This window comes from Lolium rigidum, chromosome 6 (genome assembly GCF_022539505.1).
Source record: "Lolium rigidum isolate FL_2022 chromosome 6, APGP_CSIRO_Lrig_0.1, whole genome shotgun sequence".
NCBI lineage: Eukaryota > Viridiplantae > Streptophyta > Magnoliopsida > Poales > Poaceae > Lolium > Lolium rigidum.
In genome coordinates this window covers 208,348,710-208,374,990 of record NC_061513.1, presented here as the reverse complement: position 1 = coordinate 208,374,990, position 26,281 = coordinate 208,348,710, and the positions used below count along the sequence as shown (strand labels likewise).

Here is a 26,281-nt window from a genome sequence, read left to right as displayed (position 1 = left end):
ACATCGAAGCCAAGATGGCGGCGGCCGACGCGGCGGCCCAGGAAGCGGCAGCGAGCAGGCAACAACCGTGGCGCAAGAGCCGGCTCAGCCGTCTTCGATCGCTACACCATCGTCGGCCTACGCGACGGCGGCGGAGGAGACGGAGTATGCACAGCACCAGGCAGATCGCGACGAGGTCGTCGTGATCGACGGGCCTGCGTCGACTCAGGATACGTCGCCGGCGACCCACCCCTTCTTCTAATTTAGCATGCACTATATGGTCTGTAATATGTTCGCCGCTACTCTGATCGCCGCTACTCTGATCGGTGGGAACGATGTCTTTTGAATGCAAAATTTGAATTCTTGATTGGGGGCGGCGTTTGGGGGGCGCGGCTGGGGAGCGACGTCCCCCAAAGACGGCACGAACAAAACACGTCCCCCAAACGCTCAATCCGGCGCGGTTTGGGGGACGCGGCTGGAGATGCTCTAGTCCCGATTGTGCAACCGGGACTAAAGGGTCGCGACTAAAGGCCCCCCTTTAGTCCCGGTTGCTTATGAACCGGGACTAAAGGTCCGTCCACGCGGGTTCTGTGCGCCGGGGCGAAAATATCAAAAATTTTCAATTTTTTTTTTACATTTTTCCGCTCCATTTTTTTTTCTATTTTTCAAAATTTCTATTATTTCAGTTATTTGCATAGTTTAGTCTCTATCTCTAACTACACTTATCTCTAGTCAAATTACTTTACTGGTGATCAAACTTCCCGCTCGGTCACCCATCCTCCCGCACTAGCACGCTTAACTTCCGAGTTCCATCCCGTCTCGCATCCAATTGCTTCGCGCGCATGTATGTGATAGTAGTATCATATCAATCCTATTAACATATGTTGGTCGATGTCACATTTCTTTATTGTTTGAATTTCAAATAATTCTTTTAATGAACAAAAGTAATGATGTAATAATAATCTTGAATGAATAAGTAAACATTAATTTTTTAATTTGTATTATTTTTTATTATTTTAATTTTTTTGCCAAACCTACAAATTTGAAAATCTAAAAGGGTAAAAGTAATAGTAATCTTTATGCATGATACAATGATTAAATTTTTTTTTGAAAAATAAAAAATAATAAAATCCAGAATTTATAGCAAAAACTAAAATCTTCCTGCTTTCGTATTTTCATTTGAAATTTTGAGAATCTAAAAATTGGCTAACCGGGTAAACCCAGGTGAATTCAGATGTAACTTTTTCCCAGGATTTTTTTGATTTATTATACGTTTTTTTCGACGTCGTATGCAAAAGTTATTGCGGTTTTACCATTTTTCAAAACTTTTTTACAAAAAAAGTGAAAATTCAAATTTGTTAATTTTCCCTAATACTAGGTTGCATAACATACAAGAATCTGAAAACATTTTATTTTTTTGAATTTTCTATCATTTTATTTTCTATTTTACAGTGCTAAAAAAGGCGATCCACGCAGGGGGGGGGGGTGTGGAGGTGCGTGGGGAGCCAAAAACCAGAAAAAACCTTTAATCCCGGTTGGGGACACCAACCGGGACCCCAACCAGGATTAAAGGTTCCTTCCCTGGCCGCAGCCCACCGTAGCTCTTTAGTCCCGGTTGCCCGAGCATTAGTCTCGGTTCACCAGCAGAACCGGGACTAATGACCCCATTAGTCCCGGGTCAAAGTATTTGGGGACTAATGGGGTGGGATGGAAGGCCTTTTTTCTACTAGTGGTTTCGGCACCCATGCATTGCATGGTTCTCAAAATAGGCCAAGATCTTGACCCTCAAGGAGCGTGTTATCGGAAGCAGGCGAAGATAGCTTTCGATAAGCTCTCAAACACTCTTAGACGACTGTCTGCCGTAGATCTATAAGTAGGATGCTAGTTCTATGTTTACCCATAACATACATGTTAGATGTTAACTGTAGAGTTAATTTTCCATCAGTATAAGCAATTATCTTCTTACTTGTTCGCTAGGTCTACTTTTTTTTATAGATAACACAATGTTAACTCATAACAGTGTTACAATCAGCCTTTATGCTATGACCAAGAAAATCTGGATAAACATCTTCTCAAACTGCATCTACAACACTCTCACAAGCATCGCGTGAACACTCATGAGATACCTTATTAGCATTTCTACTAGGAAAACTAAACTCAAAAAACTCAAAAGAAGAACTAAGCTCATCTATCTCACTTAACAGGTCTATTTGTGGGTGTCAACATGTGCATATCTTCCTTTGCGTTGCTTTGATTTAGGGTTATGTTTTGCCCGGACTGATTTGTTGCTTCGGCTTCGATGTTGCAACATTTGGGGATTTTTCGCACTGATTTAGTTGTTGATGTAAGGTCGATGATTTATGCAAAGGCGATGATTAGTATGCATCCATTTATTGGTTGTTCATATGAGGCTGGTTGTTTGCATTATTTGGCGGATGATTTAAACATGGATAGTTTGCATTTAACATGTGTTGTGTACAACCACATTAGTTGTCCACGATTATTTCTAAATGTCTGATTATATCACTGACTAGAGTTTTCAGCAAATGTCTCTACAATACATAGTAGTGCACAATAGTTTAGATGTGCTTTCTCCCTGATATCATAGGGACATCTGTTAGAACATTAATTTGGGTATCATAATGATGATGTCCGTAATTATGATGTGTAAAGCCAATCTTGGATACTTCCGCCAATGATTATAATCTGTGGCTCTACTATATGCTCGGGAGGTGTTTTCACAATACCTTGTGCTGTGCATTAGCCTAGTGCGTGATTATCTCTTCGATTTTTGTGTGCACCAAGTATGAGGCTTCCCAATATGTTAATTTTTGTTGTATCCGACGATGATTAAAATGTGTGGCACTGTGTATTTTTCATTTTATTTATATGATTGTAAAAAAGAGTCTACAAGATAAAATAGTTGCTTGAGAGAAGCAACAAAAACCAAAAAAGCAAGAGGCTCCAGGCCAAAAGAAAAGAAGAAAGCTATCTAAAATTTTCCACCCAAGAAACTATGCCATGATAAGACTTCTTCTTTGCTTTGTGAACTAGAAGGGAAAGCTCATCTTTAAACTTTTTCCGACATCTGTAGACACTAGGAGGAGCAGCCTTGAAGATAAAGTCATTGAGTGTGATCCATATGGACCAGGTGACCAGCATGGTAATCTCCATAAAAAACGGCTTGGATATAGACAGTTTAAGGCTAGACAAAACCTCTTGAAGATCAAACTGTCCAGGCGGAGGGGGAACCCAGAGAGGACAAAGAGATTGCCAGCATAAAACAACAAAGGGGCATTAGAAGAATAGATGATCCCTTGTCTCCAGATGATGCTGGTTGCACATGACACAAGAATAGTCATCCATCACAAAATTCTTCCGTTGTAGAAGAGCTCTAGTGTTAAGTCTATTGTGAAGATGATAGTATTTGTGAGTTATGTGTGCTATTTCCTTGAATGGGCCGACCATTGAAATGTGGCAGACACCATGAAATGTTTGAAGGCGGGACGACCTTGCCATTCCAATCCGGGCGTGTCCATCTTCCGCATCGGGTATCGGTCCTCCTATGATGTTGTTATTGTTGTCGCGTGCATCCTTGGACCGTGAGGCGTACCGTTTAATTCTATGTTTATGTTTGCTCTTGCGTTTGCGTGTGTGGTGGGTTGTGTATGTAAGCTGACTCAGCACTTGACATCTTCCGCCTTTGTGATAAGGCCTTTGTGTTTTCAAAACACCCCTCATATGCGTACAGAAGAATCGCACCCCGTAATTGTAATTATATTCGTCGCTCATATGCTCTTATCATTTTAATTCGCAATTTTTTTATTTATTGATGGTTTCGTATATGGACTGGTTCCTAGTCCAAGCTAGGCCTCGTATGTTACTGGAATGTTGGTCACCGTAGTTCTCCAACACGTTACAGATAGGCGGGCGTGGACCAAGGAAACAAGTATGGTTTTGCTGGGTGGAGGTGGACACGGGCATTTAGATCGGAACCCCGGTTGTCGATTTTCCTATTCTTTTTTATTAGTTCTCCCAGAGCTACCAGTTGTTTGCGTGTGCTTGCTTGCTTGTTGGCTTGTCACGGAACCACACGGGTCACGGGGGCAGCCAGACGGACAGAAGAAGAAGACAGAGAGCAACGCAACAGCAAACCAACCATACCCATACCCGAGGGAGCAGAGTAGGAGGGAGCTATAAGTAGCCGGCCATCTGACTCTTCCATCCGCCTACCCGCCTCATCCATTTCATTCCTCGCCTGCAACACCCACCCAAGAAGAAAACACATACACAGAGAGAGAGAGAGGAAACACAGATTAGCCGGGCGGTTGTCGGCTTCGGATCTCGCGAGGGAGGAGGCGTTTGTGAATGGTGAAGAGCGGCGAGGAGGATCAGTGCACCCGGTCGTCGCTTCTGGGGAGGTATGAGATCGGTCGGACCCTCGGGGAGGGCAACTTCGGCAAGGTCAAGTACGCGCGCCACCTCGCCACCGGCGCCCACTTCGCCGTCAAGATCCTCGATCGCAGCAAGATCCTCTCCCTCCGATTCGACGACCAGGTACCGATTCCAACCGCTCCCTTACCCCGATTTTCTCTTCTTTCGGGCTGGATTGCTGATTCGTATTTTGTGATTGGGTGAGCAGATCAGGAGGGAGATCGGGACATTGAAGCTTCTCAAGCACCCCAATGTCGTCCGCCTGCATGAGGTGCGCCGAATCTAGACTTGGTTTTAATTACCTCCCATCTGCTGCTTCTGCTTCTTGTCTCGGAGCATTCCCCTCTCGCGCTTAGCACCAGAATAAATTTGGTGTTTTCTAGCGCTTCTAGAGTAGTGTACTCCGTCCGTAGTAGTTTCCGGTATAGATTGTCTAGCGGCTCTGCTTCGCTCCATCTCCTTTTCGACAAAAATGTTGGAGTTGGGCTTGCTTGCGTGGAGGGGATTATCCAGTAGCAGATCGCAATTATCCTGCAAACGGAGGGGGTTTAGTACGCTACTGCCAGCTAATGGCAGGCTTAGTAAATGAATAAATAAAACGGAAATGAGCTTTCGTGGTATCCTGCAAGCGACGCAAATTAAGGAAGATAGTACTATACGGAAGGCAACGCAACCGCCGCCGCACGGCACCTCGCCGCCGGTTTCGCACGCGTCGACAAACCAGCCTAGTACCCTGGTTGGGAAAATTAACTTGCACCGAAACTCCATGGAAGAAGAATTAGAATTTCATCTACAGTACTCCGTAGTATATTTCGTAGGAGAAAAGGCCCGATTAAGTCCACGTCAGCGGATGCCACGAGGCGATCAAGGCATGTGTCCCCACCCAACTCCCTCTACAGAAGCATGAGAAGCTGGGCACGTTCTGCCTGCGTCCAAGCCACCAAGGTAAGCCGTCACGTCAGCCATGTGGCTGCCTTCCCAGCCCAGGTCGGCCCGTCCCGCTGACAGCTGGGCCACCCAGGATCTCCAGGCCCACCGTGTGATGAGCCGAGCCTAAATCCTCATTATCCATGCAATTAAAAGTTTCGGGTCCCGCACACGCCTGTCTGTCCATGAGCGGGACCCGCGTTTCGTTCCTTGCAGTTGTGGCCACCAACTCTCCCGCCTGTTGCGCGGCGCCCTCAACTGGACCTGCCCTTGCGGATTGGATTCGTTACTACTCTCCAGTCTCTCTCTCTCTTCCCTGATGAGATGAACGCTATTCTATGGTGATTGACCCCAAGCATCATCAACAGCTGCCTGCCAAGTGCCAACCCAACGCCCCGTTCGGTTCGTCTGCTACCCAAACCACCAGCCTCTCAAACAACAAACACCGCACGTAAATATAGGACTAGTACTACAGTACAGGGAATAAATCTGCTAATCACAACTTGTCCAAGTAAAGGCCAAGGTGTGTATTTGTCTAACATGATGTCCTGCTAAACGTTATCTAAACATCAATCTAGTCACACTTTAGCACAAAAGAACAAGCGTTCTTGTCATTGCCTTACAATAGTCGGAGATGCAATTATGTGCTAGTCGGCTTGTCCTATACAGACTATAATTGCAGACAACTCATCTCTTTGGACACATATATAGTTAGGGGAATGTTTGTAAATTTTCTATGCGCTTCATACTACGATGCTGTTGTGGTTTACTATGTGCATCTGAAAACAAATACAGTTGGTGATACCCGTGATCTGCCTCATTCAGGTTGCGGCTAGCAAAACTAAGATTTACATGGTGCTTGAGTTCGTGAATGGGGGCGAGCTCTTCGACAAGATCGTAAGCCACGAAAATCCCGTTCAAAATGTTGTCTTCTCCTTATAAATCGGGTGCTAGATCTTCTGACGCTCTTCTTGTTTCACTTGTAACTATCAAAGGCCATCAAAGGAAAACTTTCGGAACAAGAAGGAAGAAGGCTATTTCAGCAGCTAATTGATGGTTTGGCCTACTGCCACGATAAAGGTGTCTACCACAGAGACCTTAAGGTACTTATTTAATGGTTTTGCTTTATCCGCTATTTTATGTCGCAGATACCACGATGGCATGCTTCCTCAGTGGCATGCTTATTTTTGTACTCTTCACATCAGCAATACGAAATCTTAAGTATGGTTTCATTCTCCTGTTACAGCCAGAAAATGTTCTTGTCGACCGAAAAGGCAACATAAAGATCTCCGACTTTGGTCTCAGCGCTTTGCCTCAACATCTTGGGGTACGCTGATTTTGTATACTCTGAATATTTTTCTATACAAAATCAATCCAATATATGCACGGTTTACTAATTATGTGCACTTCAACTTTCAGAGTGATGGATTACTGCATACAACATGTGGCAGCCCTAATTACATTGCTCCAGAGGTAAGAAAGTTACAGCAAGAAAGTAACCTAAAAATTAGTTCCTCTAGGTGCTGATTTGGTACCAAATTTCTGCAGGTTTTGCAAAATAGAGGTTACGATGGATCCTTGTCAGATATCTGGTCTTGCGGAGTAATTCTTTATGTAATGCTTGTCGGATACCTTCCTTTCGATGACCGGAATCTTGTTGTCCTTTATCAAAAGGTAGGCTTCCAGATAAAACATCCTTTTATTTTGCACTATCGGTCTATCACGTGTTTCAAAGTTGAAATCGTCCTGATGATGGTGTTTTATATTGTTTTGTTGGTCTAGATTTTCAAGGGAGATATGCAGATCCCCAAGTGGCTGTCGCCGGCTGCACAGGATCTTCTTCGTAAGATTCTTGAACCAAACCCGTTGAAGAGGATTACCATTGCAGGGATCAAAGAACATGAATGGTTTCGGAAGAACTATGTTCCTGCTGCTCCATACGATGATGATGATGATGATATAAACCTCGGTCCAGTTCTCTCAAAGAAAGAGGTATAACCGTTTTCTAGACTGTTAGATCTGAAGTACTTCTAATCAGTAGTATTTCTCAAAGCTGACTGGTGATATCTTTATTCAAGCAAATTGATGAAGCCGGACAGGAAAAGCCTACTCATATCAACGCTTTTCAGTTGATCGGGATGGCGTCTTCCCTTGATCTATCAGGTTTCTTTGAGGAAGAGGTTCGTCCAGCCCCTTCTCTTTTCGGCCGCCTCTTTGTGAAATCACTCATCCTTTCAAAAGAAGGTTTTGAGCTGTGTTATTAGCATCATAAGACATTGTAGCTGTCATCACGTAACCTTGCAATACTTATTGAAACACTCAGATAATCCTAATAGCGTATACATTTTTTCTTCTGAATCTAGGATGAATACGATGACCAACTAACATTGAATGTGGACGTCAAGGAATGAATATTACTCATCTCACCTTACCATTGTCTGCATCCATTGCAGGATGTGTCTCAAAGAAAGATCCGGTTCACATCCATACATTCACCAAAGTATTTGTTTGACAAGATCGAGAATGTCGTGACAGTGATGGGATTCCAAGCTCAGAGGGGGCATAATAAGGTAAATATTCAGATCTTTTCTCATCACATCACCATGGTTGAAGTAAGTGATTGAACAACCAAAAGTTGATAATCGTGTTATTTTGCAGCTCAAAGTCACGAAGTGCAAAAATCCAAAGAACGCAAGAGATCCATCATCATTCCTTGCCTGTGCTGAGGTAATTGCAGGATAGTTCAGTATGTACAAAATGCAATACGGACAACACATCAGCTATACTAACAGTTCCAGTTCTGATCTTCAGGTGTTTGAACTGGGGCCGTCTCTGTATGTTGTTGAGCTGAAGAAATCCCATGGAGATCGTACACTGTATAGAGAGGTAACAGCGAACACCATCTCACCAACAATTTGACTTATGATGAAACAACAAAAACACTTGCATGATACTGATGAGAATGTATTGCAGCTGTGCGAGAAGCTATCTGATGAGCTGGGGGTGTGCAAGGAGCAGATAACGGAATCTCTGGACTCTGATCTAGCGAGCTTCGGCGGAGGATCACCTCTCTCGGGTTTCTGAGAAACGGGGAATGAGGAAAATTCTCATTTCCTGAAAATTCTTGCTATAGGCGTAGCTTAGGATCATGCAGATAGTGTACAAAGAAAGTGGTGCAAATTATCTAACGAGTTGAAATATAAAGAAGTGATTCAATTCTTGTCCATCTGTTGCCCCCATTCGCTTTTATGATATGAAACGAAAATATCAGCAGTAGACAGCGATTCAGAAAACTACCTGATGTGTCTGGAAAAAAAAAACTAGTTGATCACATGTTACTGACCATGACCATATACTGATACATGCAATATACCTCACTGCCACTATTACAAAAAAGAAACTGATCCCTGTATCCAGTGCAAACAACTGGATAGTCTCACATCATACACAATCAGATCAATGAACTAGATTTCGGACTGAAAAATGCATAATAAGTGTAGGAATTTCGAAGATGGCTTGTGCAGAATGAAAACAGAGCTGCACGGGATGAATTAATGATATGTGTAGGAACAGGGTAACATGTCATCAACTAGAAATTCAGCCAGAACCAAGAACCGGATTATGACTCTTTTTTAGAAAAATACAGGATTATGCCACACTTTTAGGAAAAAAATATCAGTACTAAAAATTTAAGTCTTGCGGTGCAGAATTCGACTGAATTTTTCAAGCTGGCGCATGATCGACTGATGGAGCATACTTAATCGATTACTCCTATTCTTCTTTCTCCTCCGCCTCGTCATTGTCCTTCCAGAACAGCTCTAGAGTCCTCGGACTATCGCCGAGCTTCTTACCAGAGAGGAGGAAGAAAATGTTGAAATGTATTACTCTTCTTAAGTTTGGACTTATGGGTATGCACCAACTCAATATGCTACTACCTCAGTGGCGGACCTTGGGCCGTATTACAGGGGGGCAAGTGGGCTGGGGGGTAATCAATACACATTCGTCCTTTTGTGTCACCAAAAGAAGGTTGGGGTCATCTCAACGTTTAGGTCATGGGCAATGGAAGCACTGAGTTTTATATTGTCCAAACTGAAGTCGATGAGTTCGTGATGAATGACATAGTGTCGCCCGAAAAACTATATGGAAGACTCGTGACGCTTCCGGTCTTCATGCATGAAGGATCACAAAAGTAAGGATGTGGATGATAAATAGATCAAGCGAAAGTTCTCAAGCCATCATGCCTTCTGACGGAAACATGTCTTGGGTGATTCCTCAAAGACCGTATTTCCACATCTTGTCATCAAATGACGAGCGTGTTTGTCTCCATGTCGATATTGAAGAAGATTGCCGAGGATGCTTTTTCTTATGCTCGAGTAAGAAACCAAATCCACCTTTAAAGTCCAAGGTGGATCAGTGACAGGAAAAAGAAGTAGAAGAAGAAGAAGAAGGAGATGAATGTTGCCCTGAGGACACAATGTATGTTTTCAATGAGCATATGGCTCTAGCGTACACGAATTCCTCGGAATAGTGGGACATTGTCTCAGTGAATCTCCTCCATGTTCTGTAAAATCTCTTATTATGTCTTAAAACATGAAAGAACATTGCTACTTGCTCTTCGGCGTGGATGCTATATTGAAGCAACCTCTAACACTAAATGTGACCACTACCTGTTCACGACCTCAACATCGTTTGAGTTGTAGATGTACGTCAGATTGTCATCCTCTTCTGTCACATTCAAGCATGGGAGCATATCTGACGACGTCCCTAAAATTGCGACGAACTGCTCTCCTATGGACCAAAAGGATCCAAGCCTGAATCACAGCTACGAGGGCTGCTTCCTAAATGATAAGATCCATTTGTTCATTCTAATTAAATCGATGATGCATAAGTAACAACGAAATCAGCCATAAGGCTAAACTAACGAGCTAACAGTGGGGACGAGGGTTATATGGTCTTACAGCCGCGAGAGACAACAAGGATGGCCTACCATAGGCGGAGACTACGGGGAGATCCTGCCAACGAAGATGAAGAGGACATGCCGGTTCCTGAGATGCGATGCCACACAACTGCTGGAGAGGGAGTGGGGATGACAAAGTCGGTTCCGAAGATCTACGAACTTGAAAGTGTCGGTGCCGAAAATCTATATTGACACCGCCCGAGACGAATGATGTTCTTCCACTACACATGTGACATGCTAAGAAGGAAGTGACCCTAGATTTCGTTCGAAAGTGCGTAACCAACCTTCTTTTTTCTTTTTAAAGAGTGGCGTGAATTCCCTCAATGTGCGAACTATCATAGGATTTGGTATGTAAATAAGTATATGCCACTTTCCATTATGTATCATGATTATATGACCAACCATTGTGAGTAAAATTCTTGATGCTGGGGATCACGTTACTATTGTTTTTCCTCCTTTATACATTTTTCTATTTTTACCAATAAATGATGAGTTACGAAAGGATTCATTGGTCATCTCGCAGCCGATTCGTTTCAATCAGTATGCTTTACCGTGGAGCGTGAACGGGCATTTTTTGCAGCTTGCTTGCCAGAAAGTGCCTTTGGCAAATGAGCACAAGCGCCCTTTATTTTTTTAAAGAGCTAATTATATTTGTAGTCTAACAACTTATCTATCATGTGATGATTTGGTCCTACATCTTGCAAATTGTGAAGCTTCCTACAACTTGTAATCATGTGAAGATTTGGTCCTCAATCAACCGAAGGCTGACATGTGGCGTTATAGTTTTCGCGAAAAAGCCCCTAATATTTTTATTTGGCACATGTGGCCTTTGATAGTATCTTACATGTGTGTTCCATCTGTCAGTGCGAAACAAATAAGTGCTATAGCCTACGGACCGCTGCCACCACAGCAATTACACGTTTATGTTCTACTTGAGGACGTTGTACTATTATACATTTTCTATTTTTTTGTTTTTGGTTTTACTTAGCATATCTGATTTGTCCCGTGGCCTGGTACCACGGTGCTGCCTTAGTCATTCGTGCCTATACTAAAAGTTCAGACAAAATCACCAGATACCTAGCCAGCTCGGAGCTACCTTCCGCGCATATGATAAAATTAATGTCCATGAAACTGCATGATTGAGGATTTTTCAACTCTGCTCACCATTCTCAGTTTCAGGTTAGTGGGATATCACTATTTTGCTTCAGATCAAAATCAGAGGTCTTATGCATATATGACATGTTCTTTTGACCCAATTAATGAAAGACTAAAAAATCGTAGTGTAATGCAAAACACTAAAAAAATTGTATGCATACACGGAAATTAATTGTCAATCCAAGCCCGATTCATTTAGAAAGTACGCCATGTAATGCAAAATGTTTCAAGTATACTTAGGAGTTTGATTGATGGAAAATATTCAGGTTGTTGGCATGCACCTTGCTAAAAACAATTTAAATAATACATTTTTATTAAATTTCAGAAATATTACGCAAATTAAAGAATTTTTAAAAATAATATGGCCTAGGCTAAAAGTTCGCCGACAAGGACCTTTCGGCCAACTGTATGCCAATTAGTACTTATCGGCGGACTTACTGACTAACAGTTAGCCAATAAGTATTAATTGACATATTGTTGGCCGAAAGGTCCTTGTCGGTGAACTATTGGCCTAGGCCATATAATTTTTAAAATTCCTCGGCTTTAAGTAATGTTCATGAAATTTAATAAAATAAACATATTATTTTAAAAAAATTCATGCCAAATAAATCCAAGATACTAAAAGGTCATTTGGTTTCTTGCTGTAGAGTATGTTTCCCCTAATTTTGAATTGTGATATAGATGTAGCTTAATATTTCTTTGGTTGCATGTCAATAATATATCCTAATTATTTTATTTTAATTTACCAACAAGAATAGATGTTTGTTTATCCTCTGCACACCATCAATTTCAACCACTACATAGTGTTTATTTTTTAACCAATATTTGTGCTGCAACGGGTGATGAATCATTTAGTTAAGATTTAATTATTTTGCAGCCACAGACAGACTTAGAGCAAGAACAATAGTGTAGCCGGCAGCCAGTTATAACAATTTGCCACATCATCTATAGTCAATTTATAGCTAGCATGTACAATAGTAAACTATAAAAAGTATAGTACTTTTACAATATATGGCCCATCTTTTAGTCTCACATAGTGCCTAGGAGCACGTGCTAGAGCTGGCTATTAGATAAGAGCCCACTTCTCTTATCTCTCCTAATCTCTCCTCCAACTAAGCAAATTTATAATATTTTATCTCTTATAATCAGCTAACTGTACCTTATTGTACTTGCTCTTATAGTAACAAGTATAATAAGACAACGTCCTAAAAAATAACCGAACTGTATTCGCTCTGGTGGCAGTCGTCTGTAAGCTATAGCACTGGGTTGTGAGTTCGAGCATGTAAGCAGCATCAAAGGACACATGTGCCTAATAAAAATATTAGGCTTTTTTTGTGGAAACTATAATGCCACATGTCAGCCTCTGGTTGATTGAGGATCAAATCTTCACATGATTACAAGTTGTAGAACCTCAGCCTATGTAGGACCAAATCATCACATGCTAGACAAGTTGTTGGACTACAAGCCTAACTAGCTCTTTTGAAAATCATATTTCTTGAATTCTTAAAATTTTGAAATCAAATACCCACATACATATAAACATTTCGAAGGTATGGTAATTTTTTTTAGAGAAAAATATATTGTATTTGAAGCTATAAAAACACAAATATCTGCCCCTATACACCCACAAATTTGGTTTTCTCCCTATAGCTCAAAATACAATGTAATTTCTACTAAAACTTCCCATAAGTATTCACGACATGTGTCATGAAAAAATTTGACGATTTTTTTTGAAATGTGGAAGTATAATTTTAAAATATTTTAGAAACGGGAAGCACTGGATTCTTGAAAAGTAAAACATACTGTACTAGTATCATGTAAACCATGACGGGGCCATGGCGGGGGAAGGTGCGGTGGCGCTCAGTAACTTGCAGAGAAGAAGAAAAGAAGAGGGAAAAGTTGCTGGCGGCGGGTTAGGAGGGAGAGGGGCTAGGGTTTGCGGGACGCGGCGTCGAAGCGGCTTTAAGGGAGGGGAGCAGGTGGGTGGAGGTGCTCCTCACAAATGAATACGGGTCACGCTCCTCTCGTGAGAGAGAGGAAGACAACTGAATGGAAAAGGGAGGGCAGTGAAGGGGTACGCGGGCCTGGGCCGGGTTAGCATTATTGGGCTGCTCCGGAATGAAAAGAAAGCTAGAGAGAAGAGGGCCTGGGTAGATCTAGGGTTTTGTTTTATTTTCCAAATTCTTTTCCCCTTAGGTTTGAAAGAGATTTTGAAAACATTTTCAAACCAAACCATGACCAGGAAGAATTTGTAACTTCAAAATATTAAAGTATTTATTTTGTTAAATTTGCCTCTTTGGGTTTTTGCTAAAAGAATTAGATAGAGGGAAGGTTTATTCAATAAACCATTATGAGAAGGAAATCACAAATGGTTTTTATTGGAAAAAATAATTTTTATTTGATAAAATCTTGTGGATGATATGATGCATGCTGCCATGATGATGTATACAAGAAAAGGAACAAGCAAATTTAATAGGGTATTATCCTTGTTACAATTGCATTATTCTGTGTTTCTTCTCTTGTCTGGTGCACTGGTGCACATGCCCTTCCGCTCCACTATAGTGTCAGAAACCGCGAGCAACTTCCGCGGCCGGCTCGCCGCAGTTCCGCGCGCACTTGAGGGCCGATCGGTAACCAAGGTCCAAAGACAAAGGAGTGTCCTGCTCTTCCGAGGTCCAAGCACCTCGTGCCGTCGCTGTCCGAGCCGAAGCTGCCAAACGCCAGTTGGGGGAGGGAAAAGAGGTTTCGATGATGTGAATATACATGCCGGCGCGGGGAGGTCCTGCCTCCCCGAGGTACTTTCGCCCCAGGTCTCCCCAATCCTCAGTCCACCCCATCTTCTGCTCAAGTCCAACCAACTCCACTCCGCCGCCCCATGTCCATGACCGGGGAGATGATGAGGCTGCTTCCTACCCTGCCCAATTCTTGACCTGACTTTATCTCTCATCCCAGAGTATTTACTTCCTCTTCTGGCCGCCAATCTTTTCTATTTCTACACGATCAGCGCGCTGTCTGACATGAGCTGCTGTAGTTTCTTGCTTCTTGATTGACATATTTATTTTCCTCAGATCAAGATTAGCTCCAAGATAGCAATAGTTAGGTCGGTCGCCTATGCTGATTTGTGTGTGTTCAACTTCAATCCCGCCGCGGCTGATGCAATTTTAGTCGGGGATGCAGTTGAAATTCGAGATCTTTGGTTGCCCGTGCCAATAACAGGAGGATCCAGAAAGGGAAGGGGCTAAATGGAAGCCAGATTCCTGCAGGAAGGCGGCCAAACTGGTTTGGAGAAAATGTCCAGTGGTCTCAAGAACAAGAAGAAGGGCCACGAGTGGGATTTGAACGACTGGAGATGGGACAGCAACATGTTCCTCGCCACGCCGTCATCAAATTCCGACGCTCCGTCCGGGCGTGGCAGCAGGGATGCTGATGAGGGTACCAGTTTTGGTGTTGCTGACAAGAGGAGGAGAGTTTCAACGGCGAATAATAACCATGAGGGATGCAGCATTGCTGTGGTCACTAACGGGGATCATGACAGGATTGTTGTTAGGAGAGGGCAGAGCAGCGAAGAAGGGAGACCTCTAAATGCAGCAGGTGCATGTTCCAGTTCTGCTCCATATTGCCAAGTTGATGGCTGCCATGCTGATCTCCGCAACGGCAGGGACTACCACAAGAGGCACAAGGTGTGTGAAGTACATACCAAGTCCACTCTTGTTCGTATAAAAAACATAGAGCATCGGTTCTGTCAGCAATGCAGCAGGTCAGTTAGCAATTTCTTTGTGTAAAGTTACTGTTGCTGGTGATGTTACTTACTTACTTACTTACTTACTTACTTACTTACTTACTTACTTACTTACTTACTTACTTACTTGTTGTACTTTGACCATTATTTAAATTCATATGTGAGGAAAGCGTTGCCTAATCACAGAATATTCTCTTGCACATGTCAGATACTCATAATTAATCCTACTGAAAATGCCTCCATCCAGACGTGTTATTTGCTCTCAATTTCTTTGTGGTTTTCTGAATATATTGATCTCAATGTGGTGTCCACAAATTTGCATATTCAAACTATTATAACTTTCAAAACATTCAAATACGTCTCTCCAACTGTTTTTCCTAAGGTGGTATCTGCAATTTTTCACCATTCAAACTATTATAATGTGCTCAGAGGGAACTCTAGTGCTCGGTCATATGGTCTAGTGGTGTGTAGTATTTTTTAAGAATATTGCTGTTTGGGTTTTGTGATGTTGTCCAACAAGAGGTTCTTATTTGTGCATTTTTCTGTTTTTTGTTTCATGGGCATCAAGCTTACACACTCTCATGTCAATGTTTTATGTTTCATACTCATATTTTGTTTACGATTAGTGAATTCTCAGTGTATCTATATTGACTGTTTCTATGAATGAGTATCCAATTATCTTTTGTTGCTATGTCATAATAATAGTTTGCATATGTATTATGCTATTATTGAATTTCAAAACATTCAAATAGGCTATATCACAATATGAGTGAATTTGTCTCGACTACAAATATTCATAATACAATTTTTTTTATCAGGTTACCAAATAAATATTAGGTAAAAGTTGGTGTCAAGGCTGTGTTTCTGGACACCACGTTGACTACTCTAACTTGAGTTATTTGTGACTTAAGTAGTAGTAATGAGTACACTTACAGCAACTTAAGAAGTTTTCATAATGAGTTGCTTGGATGGTGGTTATAGTGATGATTTCAGTTAATGATTGACATTTGTAGAGATGATCAATACTCTCACTTGATGATAATGCATCACAGAGTTTCACCTCTGAGTATCATAATCAAGAACATATCAATATTGTTTTGTATACATGAATGGATATGATTCGAGCCAACAATTCTAATCATGATTGTCAGCTTGTTCATGTCTAAGCCTATTTATAGTTTGATGACCCGTTAATCAACAAGTAATCTGGTGAATTCTCCCAACTGAAGCATGATCTGAATTTAAGGTGTACATGAAAAGAAGGAATCATGACTATTATGAAATTCAAAATTTCATCATGCTCAAAAGTATTTTCTATATCTTTTCAATCAGTGGTCATGAGTTGTGGAAAGGGAATCATTTGATATTCTCTGTCAGGTTTCACCTTCTTCAAGAATTTGATGAAGGGAAGAAGAGCTGCCGCTCACGTCTGGCAAAACATAATGGAAGGAGAAGGAAAACCCCAGCCCAGGCTGGGAATTCCTCAAGTGAAAATCATTCTCTAACCAACACCTTACTCCTCCTGTTGAGACAACTTGCTGGACAAGATTGTAAGTTTCTCGCATTTGTGTACAGTTTTCTACAGTCATTTTTATCGATTCACACAATCCATCCATGGCCATATAACCTCATTCTTATGTTATGGCAGCTGGTAGCTCATCTGAGCAAATCAATGGTCCGAACTACTTGGTTAATCTTTTGAAGAACCTTGCTGCTATTTCTAGCACACAGACATATCAAGATATGCTAAAGAATGCAAGTTCTGCTGTAATATCATCAAATGCTGGCAACTATGTTGTGAACGGATTTACCATACAAGAGCAAGCTGGACAACCAATTCCTGGAACTGAATCCTCTGCAGGTAAATACCCTTTTATTACCTGCTCCTGCTGCAGAAGGCAAATAAATACCACACTTGAAATTAAATGGTCCATGCACAATTTGACATGTGTTCCCAGAAGAGCCTCCAGTTAAAAGACATATGAAGAATTTTGATCTGAATGATGCTTATGTCGAAGATGATGAGGTACATTATTTATGTTGATTCTCTTAAGTTTCCTGCTGACAAACCATTTTAGCTGGAGTATGGCTGATGCCCACAGCATTTGCAGAGCCGAACAGATAAAATTGTCTTGAAGCTCTTTGGGAAAGAGCCAAACGATTTTCCTACTGATCTACGTGCACAGGTCATTTACCATATGCAAAACTGGAATAGTGTGTCTCTTAATAAATTTATCTCCTCACAAGTCTTTTTTACCAAATCGTTGCTATTTGCAGATCCTTAACTGGTTATCACATTACCCAAGTGATTTGGAAAGCTATATTAGGCCTGGTTGTGTCATTTTAACTATTTACCTTCGCCTTCCTAATTGGATGTGGGATAAGGTAGTGTTGTGCTCTAAAAACAGTGATCTTGATATACATACCTCTTTATGGTTACTAGTGAATAACTGCATACCAATGCAATTAGGAAAATCTACGCTGTGAACCTTGGAGGGAGAATCACAAACTTTACTTACTGTTCTCTCTTTTGTCTGAATTTCTCTAAAGCTTAATGTCAATCCAGCTCCTTGGATAGAAAATCTTAGTAGCATATCGACTCATGGTTTCTGGGAAACAGGATGGCTATATGCTAGGGTGCAGGACCACCTGACATTAAGTTGCAATGGTTTGTTCACCTTATTTTTCTCTTTTCCATACTTGTTCCTTATAGATTTTATTTTCCTTCCCAACCAAATGCATCTTATGTTTGTGGCTTCCGTTTCTTGGCAGGCAGGCTTATGTTAGTGTCTCCCTGGCAACCCATAATAGGTGACAAGCATCAGATACTGTCTGTAACTCCTATTGCAGCTGCTTGTTATTCAACAGCAAACTTCTCAGTGAGAGGTTTCAACATAGTTCAACCAACCACAAGGTAGGTATCACGCATCAGTCTACACTGACCTGCGATTTTTTTGGCTGACAATAATGTTGATATTCATTTCAGATTACTTTGTATATTTGGTGGAAAATATTTAATCCAGGAAGCAACAGAAATACTACATGATGATACTGTGATGCAGCAAGGCCCTCAATGTCTGACCTTCTCTTGCTCCTTTCATAGTACAAGTGGAAGAGGGTTCATAGAGGTGCAAATTTTTTTTTTGGTTCTTTTTGCGGTATAGAGATGTATTCTTTGAGTTGTTTTTTTTGCATATGTTCTTATTTCTCCTTTGATATCAATTAATTTCTTGATTCCTTTTCCAGGTTGAAGATTATGATCAAAGCAGCCTTTCATTTCCTTTTATTGTTGCTGAAGAATCTGTATGTTCTGAGATCCGAATGCTGGAGGAAAAATTGAACATAATTACATTTGGTGATACCTTGGAAGAACAAGAGGTCCTGATGGCTTCTCGCAGCCGTGCCTTAGAGTTTCTACATGAGATAGGCTGGTTTCTTCAAAGGAGCCATGCACGAGCTACATCTGAGGCTCCACTATTTTGTACTGAGGGTTTTCCAGTTGCAAGATTTAGATGGCTCCTATCCTTTGCGGTTGATCAGGAATGGTGTTCTGTTGTAAAGAAGCTTCTCGACACCTTGTTCCAGGGTAATATTGATCTGGATGTCCCCTCACCAGTTGAGTTTGTCCTGGGAGAAGGTTTAGTATTCACCGCTGTCAACAAGCGTTCAAAGCCTTTGGTTAACTTCCTGTTAACATACACAATGAAGTCTGCACAGGTGGACACTGGAGCCGTGGCACCAGCTCGGTTCCTGTTCACACCTGACGTAACTGGTTCATCAAATATAACACCTCTTCATATTGCAGCTAGCATCACTGATGCTGCTGATGTTTTAGATGCTTTAACTGATGATCCTCAACAGGTACTTACACTAAACTCTCATGTTTAATGTAACCGAATTGATAAATGTACTCCGTACTTTTCTTTGCTCCCTTCTGCAAATTAAACTGGACAACTACATTCACAAGCAGCCTATTGTTTTTGCTTCCTATGCCCCTCTCCGGAAACATAGTAAACCAACATTTACTACGAGAGCATTTTCATCTCAAGTTACGTTCCTGAGGAATTAATTTTCTACTCAATAAAAGACCAAAAGAATTTTGTGTCAAATAGTGTGTTTGCTAATCAGAACCATGTTGAGCAGATCTTGTAGTGGTATATTCTGTCACAACAGAGTTCTACATGAGTGTTGGATCAAAGATCTCATTTACTCTGAGAATTTGTTGCATTCATCGGAACTATGGTTACTGTGTGCTTTGTGTTCGCAATTTTTTCGCCCCTCTTTTCTGTTTATTTCTTAACTCAGCCTATATGTGACAGCTAGGATTGAAAACCTGGAAAAGTGCCCGTGATGCTACTGGGTACACTCCAGAGGATTACGCTCGGAGGAGAGGACACATATCCTACATCCAGATGGTTCAGAACAAAATCAACAGCAGGTTACCTGAAGCCCACGTGTCTCTTTCCATGACTAGCAGTCCATCTACCACTCATATACATGTGGGTCGATCGAAGTCTATTAATCAAGCCGCATTTCATGTGGAGAAAAGCAGACATAACGACAAGCAATCACCTAGCTGCAGACAATGTGTCCAGCTCCAGCACATTGCTTACCATCCCCGTCCGAACAGGTTCTTGTCGAACAGGCCTGCGGTGCTATCCTTGGTCGCCATTGCTGCCGTCTGTGTCTGCGTAGGCTTGATCATGCAGAGCCCCCCGAGCGTCGGCGGTGTGAGGGGCCCTTTCAACTGGAACTCTATGCGTTGGGGCCCCAAGTGATAAGACTGCCTACTGAGCTAGTCTATAGACTCCAGATGCTTGTGCTGTTGCGGACTTGATAAGCTGGAGTGCAATATCTGTATATGTATATTATACAAGCTATAGAGTGTCGTACTCTGCTCATATTGAAATTCCATTGGATATTTTAACACTGTGGTTGAGAGAAACGAAGTCACAGGAGAATTTTGCCCACATTTTTCTGGACCACGAATCAAATATGTATCAACCAAAATTTATAAATACATAGCTCACCAGTGGTACACAAAATTTCAATTTTTTTGGCCTGGTATTTGCTTCGTTTAATTTTTGTTTGTTCTTTCCACGTAGTTCAAGTAAAATAAGGGAAGTAATTAACCTGGATATAAGAAACAATAGAACTTGAGTTAGTTAAGAAGTAGTTGGGGTGTTAGAGATAGCCAGAAAGACACCGCGTTGTGAAAGATGTTTATTGTGACGGTCTATAGATGATGTGGACGGATACAACAGACAGCATCTGTGTGAGCTGTTTGTACACGCCCGACAGAATTGTCCCAACACAGTATGATAAGCAAAAAGTATAGAGTTTCATTTCTTCGATAGTTTCTATCTTTTCGCTACCATAACATGAGCAGAAAAGAACACAAGCAGCAAACCCGCAATAGAAAGCTCCTGTAACACACATGCAATAGGAATAGAACCTTCCACACACTTGCAGATACTAGAAGCTCCTGTAACACACAGACGATAGGAATAGAACCTTCCAGACACTTGCAGATACTATGCAATAGGAATAGAACCTTCCAGACACATGCAATAGGAATAGAACCTTCCACACACTTGCAGATACTAGAAGCTCCTGTAACACACAGACGACAGGAATAGAACCCTCCAGTCACTTGCAGATACTATAGTCATGACCTGAGATTACATGCTGTGATGGGTAACATTAAGATGTTCTGAGACAATGTGATAGGAAAATGTTCCAAGATGGAGCTGTCAGTCTTTGCTCAGGCAGAAGGGCTCTCCCACTTGAGAGGCTTCACCACCTCCCAGGTGAAGTCTGGGCTATCCCTACCAAAGTGCCCGTACGCCGCCGTCTTGAGGTACCGCCCATTCCCGCCCCTCTTCAGGTCAAGGTTGATGATGATCATGCCTGGCCTGAAGTCAAAGTTCTCTTTGACAATGTTGAGGATCTCCTTGTCAGGGATCTTGCCTGTGCCGTATGTGTCAACAAACACCGAGAGTGGTTCAGGTACACCTATGGCATAAGAAACTTGGACGATGCAGCGACGGGCAAGGCCATTAGAGACAATGCTCTTTGCTGCCTGCCTTGCAATGTATGCTCCACTGCGGTCAACCTTTGTTGGATCCTTGCCGGAGAAAGCACCTCCGCCATGAGCTCCCCAGCCACCATAAGTGTCAATAATGATCTTCCTGCCAGTGAGACCAGCATCACCATGAGGTCCACCGATGACAAAGCGGCCAGATGGGTTGAGATGGAAAATGGTCTTCTCGTCAAGGTACTGCTCTGGGATGACGGGTTTGATCACATGCTCCTTTAGATCAGCAGCAATCTCATCGTTGGTGACAGTCTCATCATGCTGGGTAGAGATGAGCACGGTGTGGACACGTATAGGCACCATGGCACCATTGTCATTGTGATACTCCACAGTTACCTGGGTCTTACCATCAGGCCTCAGCCATGCGCAGGTTCCATTCTTGCGGACCTCAGTGAGACGAGCACCAAGCTTTGTAGCAAGAACATGGCTGAGGGGCATCAACTCGGGAGTCTCATCAGTTGCATATCCAAACATATGTCCTTGGTCACCAGCACCAATCTCCTCAGGGCGCTTGGTGAAGTGGCCATGGACACCCTGTGCTATGTCAGGGGACTGCTGCTCAATGTTGACAAGCACCTTGCAGTGGTCAGCATCAAGGCCGACATCATTGGACACAAAACCAATGCCACGGCAAGTATCCCTGACAATCTTCTCATAGTCAACATTGGCCTTGGTGGTGATCTCACCAAAGACCATGACCATGTTGGTCTTGGTGCATGTCTCACAAGCAACCTTGCTGTCAGGGTCTTCAGCCAGGCATGCATCTAGCACCGCGTCAGATATCTGGTCACAGAGCTTGTCAGGGTGTCCCTCATTGACAGACTCAGATGTGAAGAGAAAGGTCTCAACTTCAGCCATCTTCTTTGACCTAGGTAAAGAGATGATCTGTATCAGACCATTAATGATTCATAAGTACCAACAAAAGCACGTCAGAGGGTTGCCTTGTTTTGAATAAACAGATTTGAGATATATCCAAATTACTCTGATATAATGAAACTAAAGACAACAAGTCAATGCATGCACAAGCATTTCGTCTATCCAAAAGCATAACAGACGAAGCAGCATAGCACCACCTCCCCTTCCCCCACTCACGGTGATGATTAGCTATCCAAGTGACCACACCATAAAGCAATGCGAAGTACACTCTGGAGACCACCTGGCTAGTCCCTATTATCTTTAGTTTCTTGAATGAAGTTCAATTATCTTGTTCAAACAGCTGGCTAATTTTAAGCAAGTGGTTGTGTGAAGACGCTTACACAGTAAGCAGAATGGAGACTAGACATTATTGGCACATATTGTTATCTTGATTTTGACTGAAGTGCTCTAAAACACTGGACTTGTCCAATTGTCTAAAATAAAAGGAATGATTGTTATCACTTATCAGGCACAAAAGATCTCTGTTTAGCTTATGCAAAATGTAAATCTGTTCCCAGGCCACAATTTCACACTGTAGAGGAGAAACTTTTTCATGGAACTGACTGAACTTTCTTAAGCTTGTTACAGTTCTCTGGTGAACTGCTCACAAGACACTAGTGTTAGCAGGTGTGTGAACGAGCGTAAGTCGTTGTGCTCCCTGATTGTAAAATGTTGGCAGTAGGAATAAACAATACATAAAAGAATTCTAGTCTAATCAGCCCCAAAAAGATCAGTTGTACAGGTAGGAGAATAGTACACAAACAAAAGAATCACCATCAAAAGTTCGATTCTTAACAGGATAAGCTTTTCAGAACAGAATCCAATTCGTATACACGACATAAGTTACCCGTCCAATTAAACTGTGACCAAACTTCCCCTCCCAAGCCATTGTTCAGCACTAAATCCCAGAAAATGGACCAATATAATCTGGCAAAAACACAGGAATACATGTGTGCAGGGGTGACCAACGCTAACCGCTCGACTAGTTAAAATGAACAATAATGGCTGCAGTACTTCCAATCTCCAAGGATAGCCAGACAAAAGGGTACTCAAATCCCCAATCACGATGATCTAGCAGCTCATTACGAATCTGCACCGCGGCGACAATTATCTATAGACCACAAGTTCAGCATAAAATAACTAGAAATTTCGCCTGTGAATAGCAAGGTGACGAATCAAGAGACGGTCGTTTCTACCCCACGCGACAAGCCAGAGCAAACACGTATGAGATCGAAAGGATGACAGCGACCGAAGCAAAATGAAGCCAAAGAAAAGGAATTCGCTTCGTAGATCGTAACGAGGATAGCAGCTGAAGTAGATTGGGAAAGAGGAGGAGCGGCGGGAGGAAGAGAGCCTCACCTTGTTCGCTAGTCCCGGCGGCGGCGGCGCAGGGCGAGTTGATGACGGCGACACTAGAGCAGAGGATGATGGTGTAGGAGATCCGACCCGCTTCGCCGACGCAGGAGGTGGGCTCAGGGTTATATACGCGGGAGGCGGGCGAGTGGGCGTTGGATGGCATCGGACGGTGGATAGCGACCCGTACCCAACCTAGATGATCGCCTGGTGCGGTGAGTTCGCTCGCCTCGCACGCACTTGGGGAAGTGGGGGTGGAGTAAGAACTGCAATTTGCCTTGTTTTATTTTCTTCCCTCGTGTTTGCCCTCTAAACACTACGGGCTCCCGCTCAACGGCTCAAGAGGTGTGTGCAAGATATTGAGTGAGAACTGAATGAGGATTATAGGTTTTTCAGCCTACTTAACATGATCTGACTTGCACCCTTGCAAAAATCCGCATAAGTTACTTGGTTGTTTCAAATCAGCGCATATGAGTTTTGCACAACTAGTAGTTTATGTAGAATTTTATCATGTTTCCTTCTATTTGATATGTGTAGGTGTGATGGAAGATTATGGATAAACAAAGACAAAAGAACAAAAGATGATATAATATGGAGAAGCTACATGCACCAGACTTAGCCATTTGACGAATGGGAAAAGACGAATGTTTTCATCATCTCAAATTAAACATCCAAGACCATGGTGTTGTAGCACTCGTCCATTCGAGTCCAATGAGCCAAAGAACACCTTAATTGGAGTTTGTATGAGGAAATGACGGCCAAAATATTGAGACAACCACAGAGTTTGGCAACCATTTGTATGATAGGAGCCCGATCGTATCGTGCGTTCCAGGTGACGGAAACCTCGCGAACTTCCACGTTTCTTCACAAAATCTGCCCCTGATTGTCCATGGACCTTCTCTAGGTCATTGGGCGGTATTGGGAGCTAAGGAGGACCCTGCTAGGCCTATATAAAGGAGTGGGCAGCCAAGGGAGAAAGGAAGACCCATCCGCGCCGCCACGGCGGAGCCCTGCCACTCCACCACCTCCATAGCCTCCACCATAAAGATCTCCACCCTCACCACCACATCATTGAAGAGAGAAGAAGAGGATACTTAGGAGAAAGAGGCTTGTGCATCATCTCCATCACCAACCACTGCATCAACACCATCCTCGTCATCAACACCGTCATCCATTCCCATATTGTAGCACTTACCATGCCTTGTTGAGGGCAGAAAAACCTTATATTAGTATTTTGGACTTTTCAAGAGCTATGGGACTCGAAAAAGGGCAAGGTCAGAGAACACGCTTCGGAATTTTTGAGACGAACAAAATGAGCCAAAGTGGTCCAACAGAGGTCAACAGGATGGGAAGAAAAGGGGTGGCGCAGGGCCCCACCTAGGCATCTCTACTATACATCTTTTCCACCATGTTTCTCGGATACCGTCGATTCCACCACCATCCTCTTTGTCTTGACCTAAAACCTTCTATAAAAAGGGTCCCTAACACAATCTGGAAGAACATGGAGCCCCCATGTGTGGTTTTGGTAATTGATGACAATCCCTATGGACTAACGGTTGCATTGAGAATCTATCTTAGGTCGTGTCCATACTCCATAGCCATGTGTTGGTCTCAAGGTTGCAAGATGGAGAAGATGGAGTACAATGATGAAGATGGTGTCGAAGAGAGACGAAGACGGTGTTGAAGATGAAGAGGGATGAAGACGGCGTAGAAGATGGATGAAGACGGTGGCGTGCGTTGAGGTGGATGAACATTGTGGCGTGTATGTTGGAGGAAGACGGTGGCATGTACAAGGTTGCAAAGAGATGAAGACTGAGTTTCCGACTCGAGAGGAACACACAAGCACAAGGTTTGTACTCAATAGGATAGTGGGTCGCATCATCGGAGAGAGCTCAAACCTTGCATGCATTGCATTGTGTTTCTTGGTTGTTCTTGGTTATTATCCATGAGATGGTTTAGAGCTTGTATTCATTCTCATTACAAGCTCTAGCTCATCGGAAACGGATTCCGGATGCATCGCATGTTGCATGTGCGAGGGTGATGATTTTCCCGATATATCATATTGAGAGGTTACAACTCTATGACCATGAGAAAATCATAATTTTCTCTTTTCCATGTTTTCACCTTGTGAAGAGGTAGCCCTCGTCTTCCTCTTTCCGGCAAAATTGGTTTCACCTCATTTGGAATTTCCTAGCCCGAGTTATCGCATTTTCCATTTCGCAGAAAAAAGAAAAAGGAAAAAGTGGGCGGTAGTACCGCTTGGGCCTCCGGCCTAGTACCGGACAGTCCTCCCAGCGTTACTGGACCCGGAGTGGTACCGGGCCGGTACCAGGCTGGTAGTACCGTATCCATTACGGTACCGGGCCGGTACCACCGGCCCACCTCCGTTTTTCTTTTTTCTTTTTCTTCTTTCTGCCTCCACCATCTCCTCCTGTCGTGGGCCGCCTCCCAGCATCCGGCCGGCCCACCCTGCACCCGAGCCAGGCCGCTGCCCCGGCCGGCCTGCCTCCGCACCACCCAGCACCCGCCTTGGGCCGCCGCCCACCGCCGGCCCAATCCGCCGCCGCCGCTCGATGGCCCACCACCGCGCCCAGCTGCCGCGTCGCTCGCTCACCCTCGCTCGATGCAAGCGCTTGCCCGTTGACCAAGATGCGAAGGAGAGCTGCTAGCGCGTTCACGCACGCGCGCCCACCAGCCTCGCTTGCCGCGCGTGCTGCTGCCACTG

At 43.1% G+C, this 26,281-nt stretch overlaps 3 protein-coding genes across 4 annotated transcripts; 2 read left to right on the top strand and 1 right to left on the bottom strand.

The window, feature by feature from the left end:
- Positions 1–4,273: 4,273 nt before the first annotated feature.
- Positions 4,274–8,564, top strand: LOC124660187 (CBL-interacting protein kinase 1-like; the record flags this gene model as incomplete). The annotated part of the gene is given in 13 exon segments (XM_047197982.1): positions 4,274–4,536; positions 4,622–4,684; positions 6,166–6,237; positions 6,336–6,443; positions 6,587–6,667; positions 6,760–6,813; positions 6,889–7,014; positions 7,123–7,332; positions 7,419–7,520; positions 7,794–7,910; positions 7,999–8,067; positions 8,152–8,226; positions 8,314–8,564. Coding segments are annotated over 13 exon segments (1,377 nt in total). The 3' UTR covers positions 8,425–8,564.
- A 5,565-nt stretch (positions 8,565–14,129) lies between these two features.
- On the top strand, positions 14,130–20,120 carry LOC124659884 (squamosa promoter-binding-like protein 1). Its single transcript, XM_047197700.1, has 11 exons — positions 14,130–15,209; positions 16,569–16,741; positions 16,840–17,052; positions 17,150–17,217; positions 17,303–17,377; positions 17,469–17,576; positions 17,742–17,859; positions 17,964–18,105; positions 18,178–18,319; positions 18,438–19,052; positions 19,511–20,120. Exons 1-11 carry the CDS (start codon positions 14,695–14,697, stop codon positions 19,967–19,969), a joined length of 2,628 nt encoding a protein of 875 aa, XP_047053656.1. The 5' UTR covers positions 14,130–14,694; the 3' UTR covers positions 19,970–20,120.
- Positions 20,121–20,513: 393 nt separating this feature from the next.
- LOC124660444 (S-adenosylmethionine synthase 4-like) lies at positions 20,514–23,670 on the bottom strand. 2 transcript variants are annotated; one of them, XM_047198258.1, is made up of 2 exons: positions 23,563–23,670; positions 20,514–22,156 (listed from the first exon to the last, which is right to left on the bottom strand). In XM_047198258.1, the coding sequence occupies exon 2, from the start codon at positions 22,144–22,146 to the stop codon at positions 20,956–20,958; it is 1,191 nt and encodes a 396-aa protein (XP_047054214.1). In that variant the 5' UTR covers positions 22,147–22,156; positions 23,563–23,670; the 3' UTR covers positions 20,514–20,955. The 2 variants fall into 2 exon arrangements, with proteins under 2 accessions (XP_047054214.1, XP_047054215.1); XM_047198259.1 differs by having other exon boundaries at positions 20,514–22,173; positions 23,563–23,654.
- Between the last annotated feature and the right edge of the window lie 2,611 nt (positions 23,671–26,281).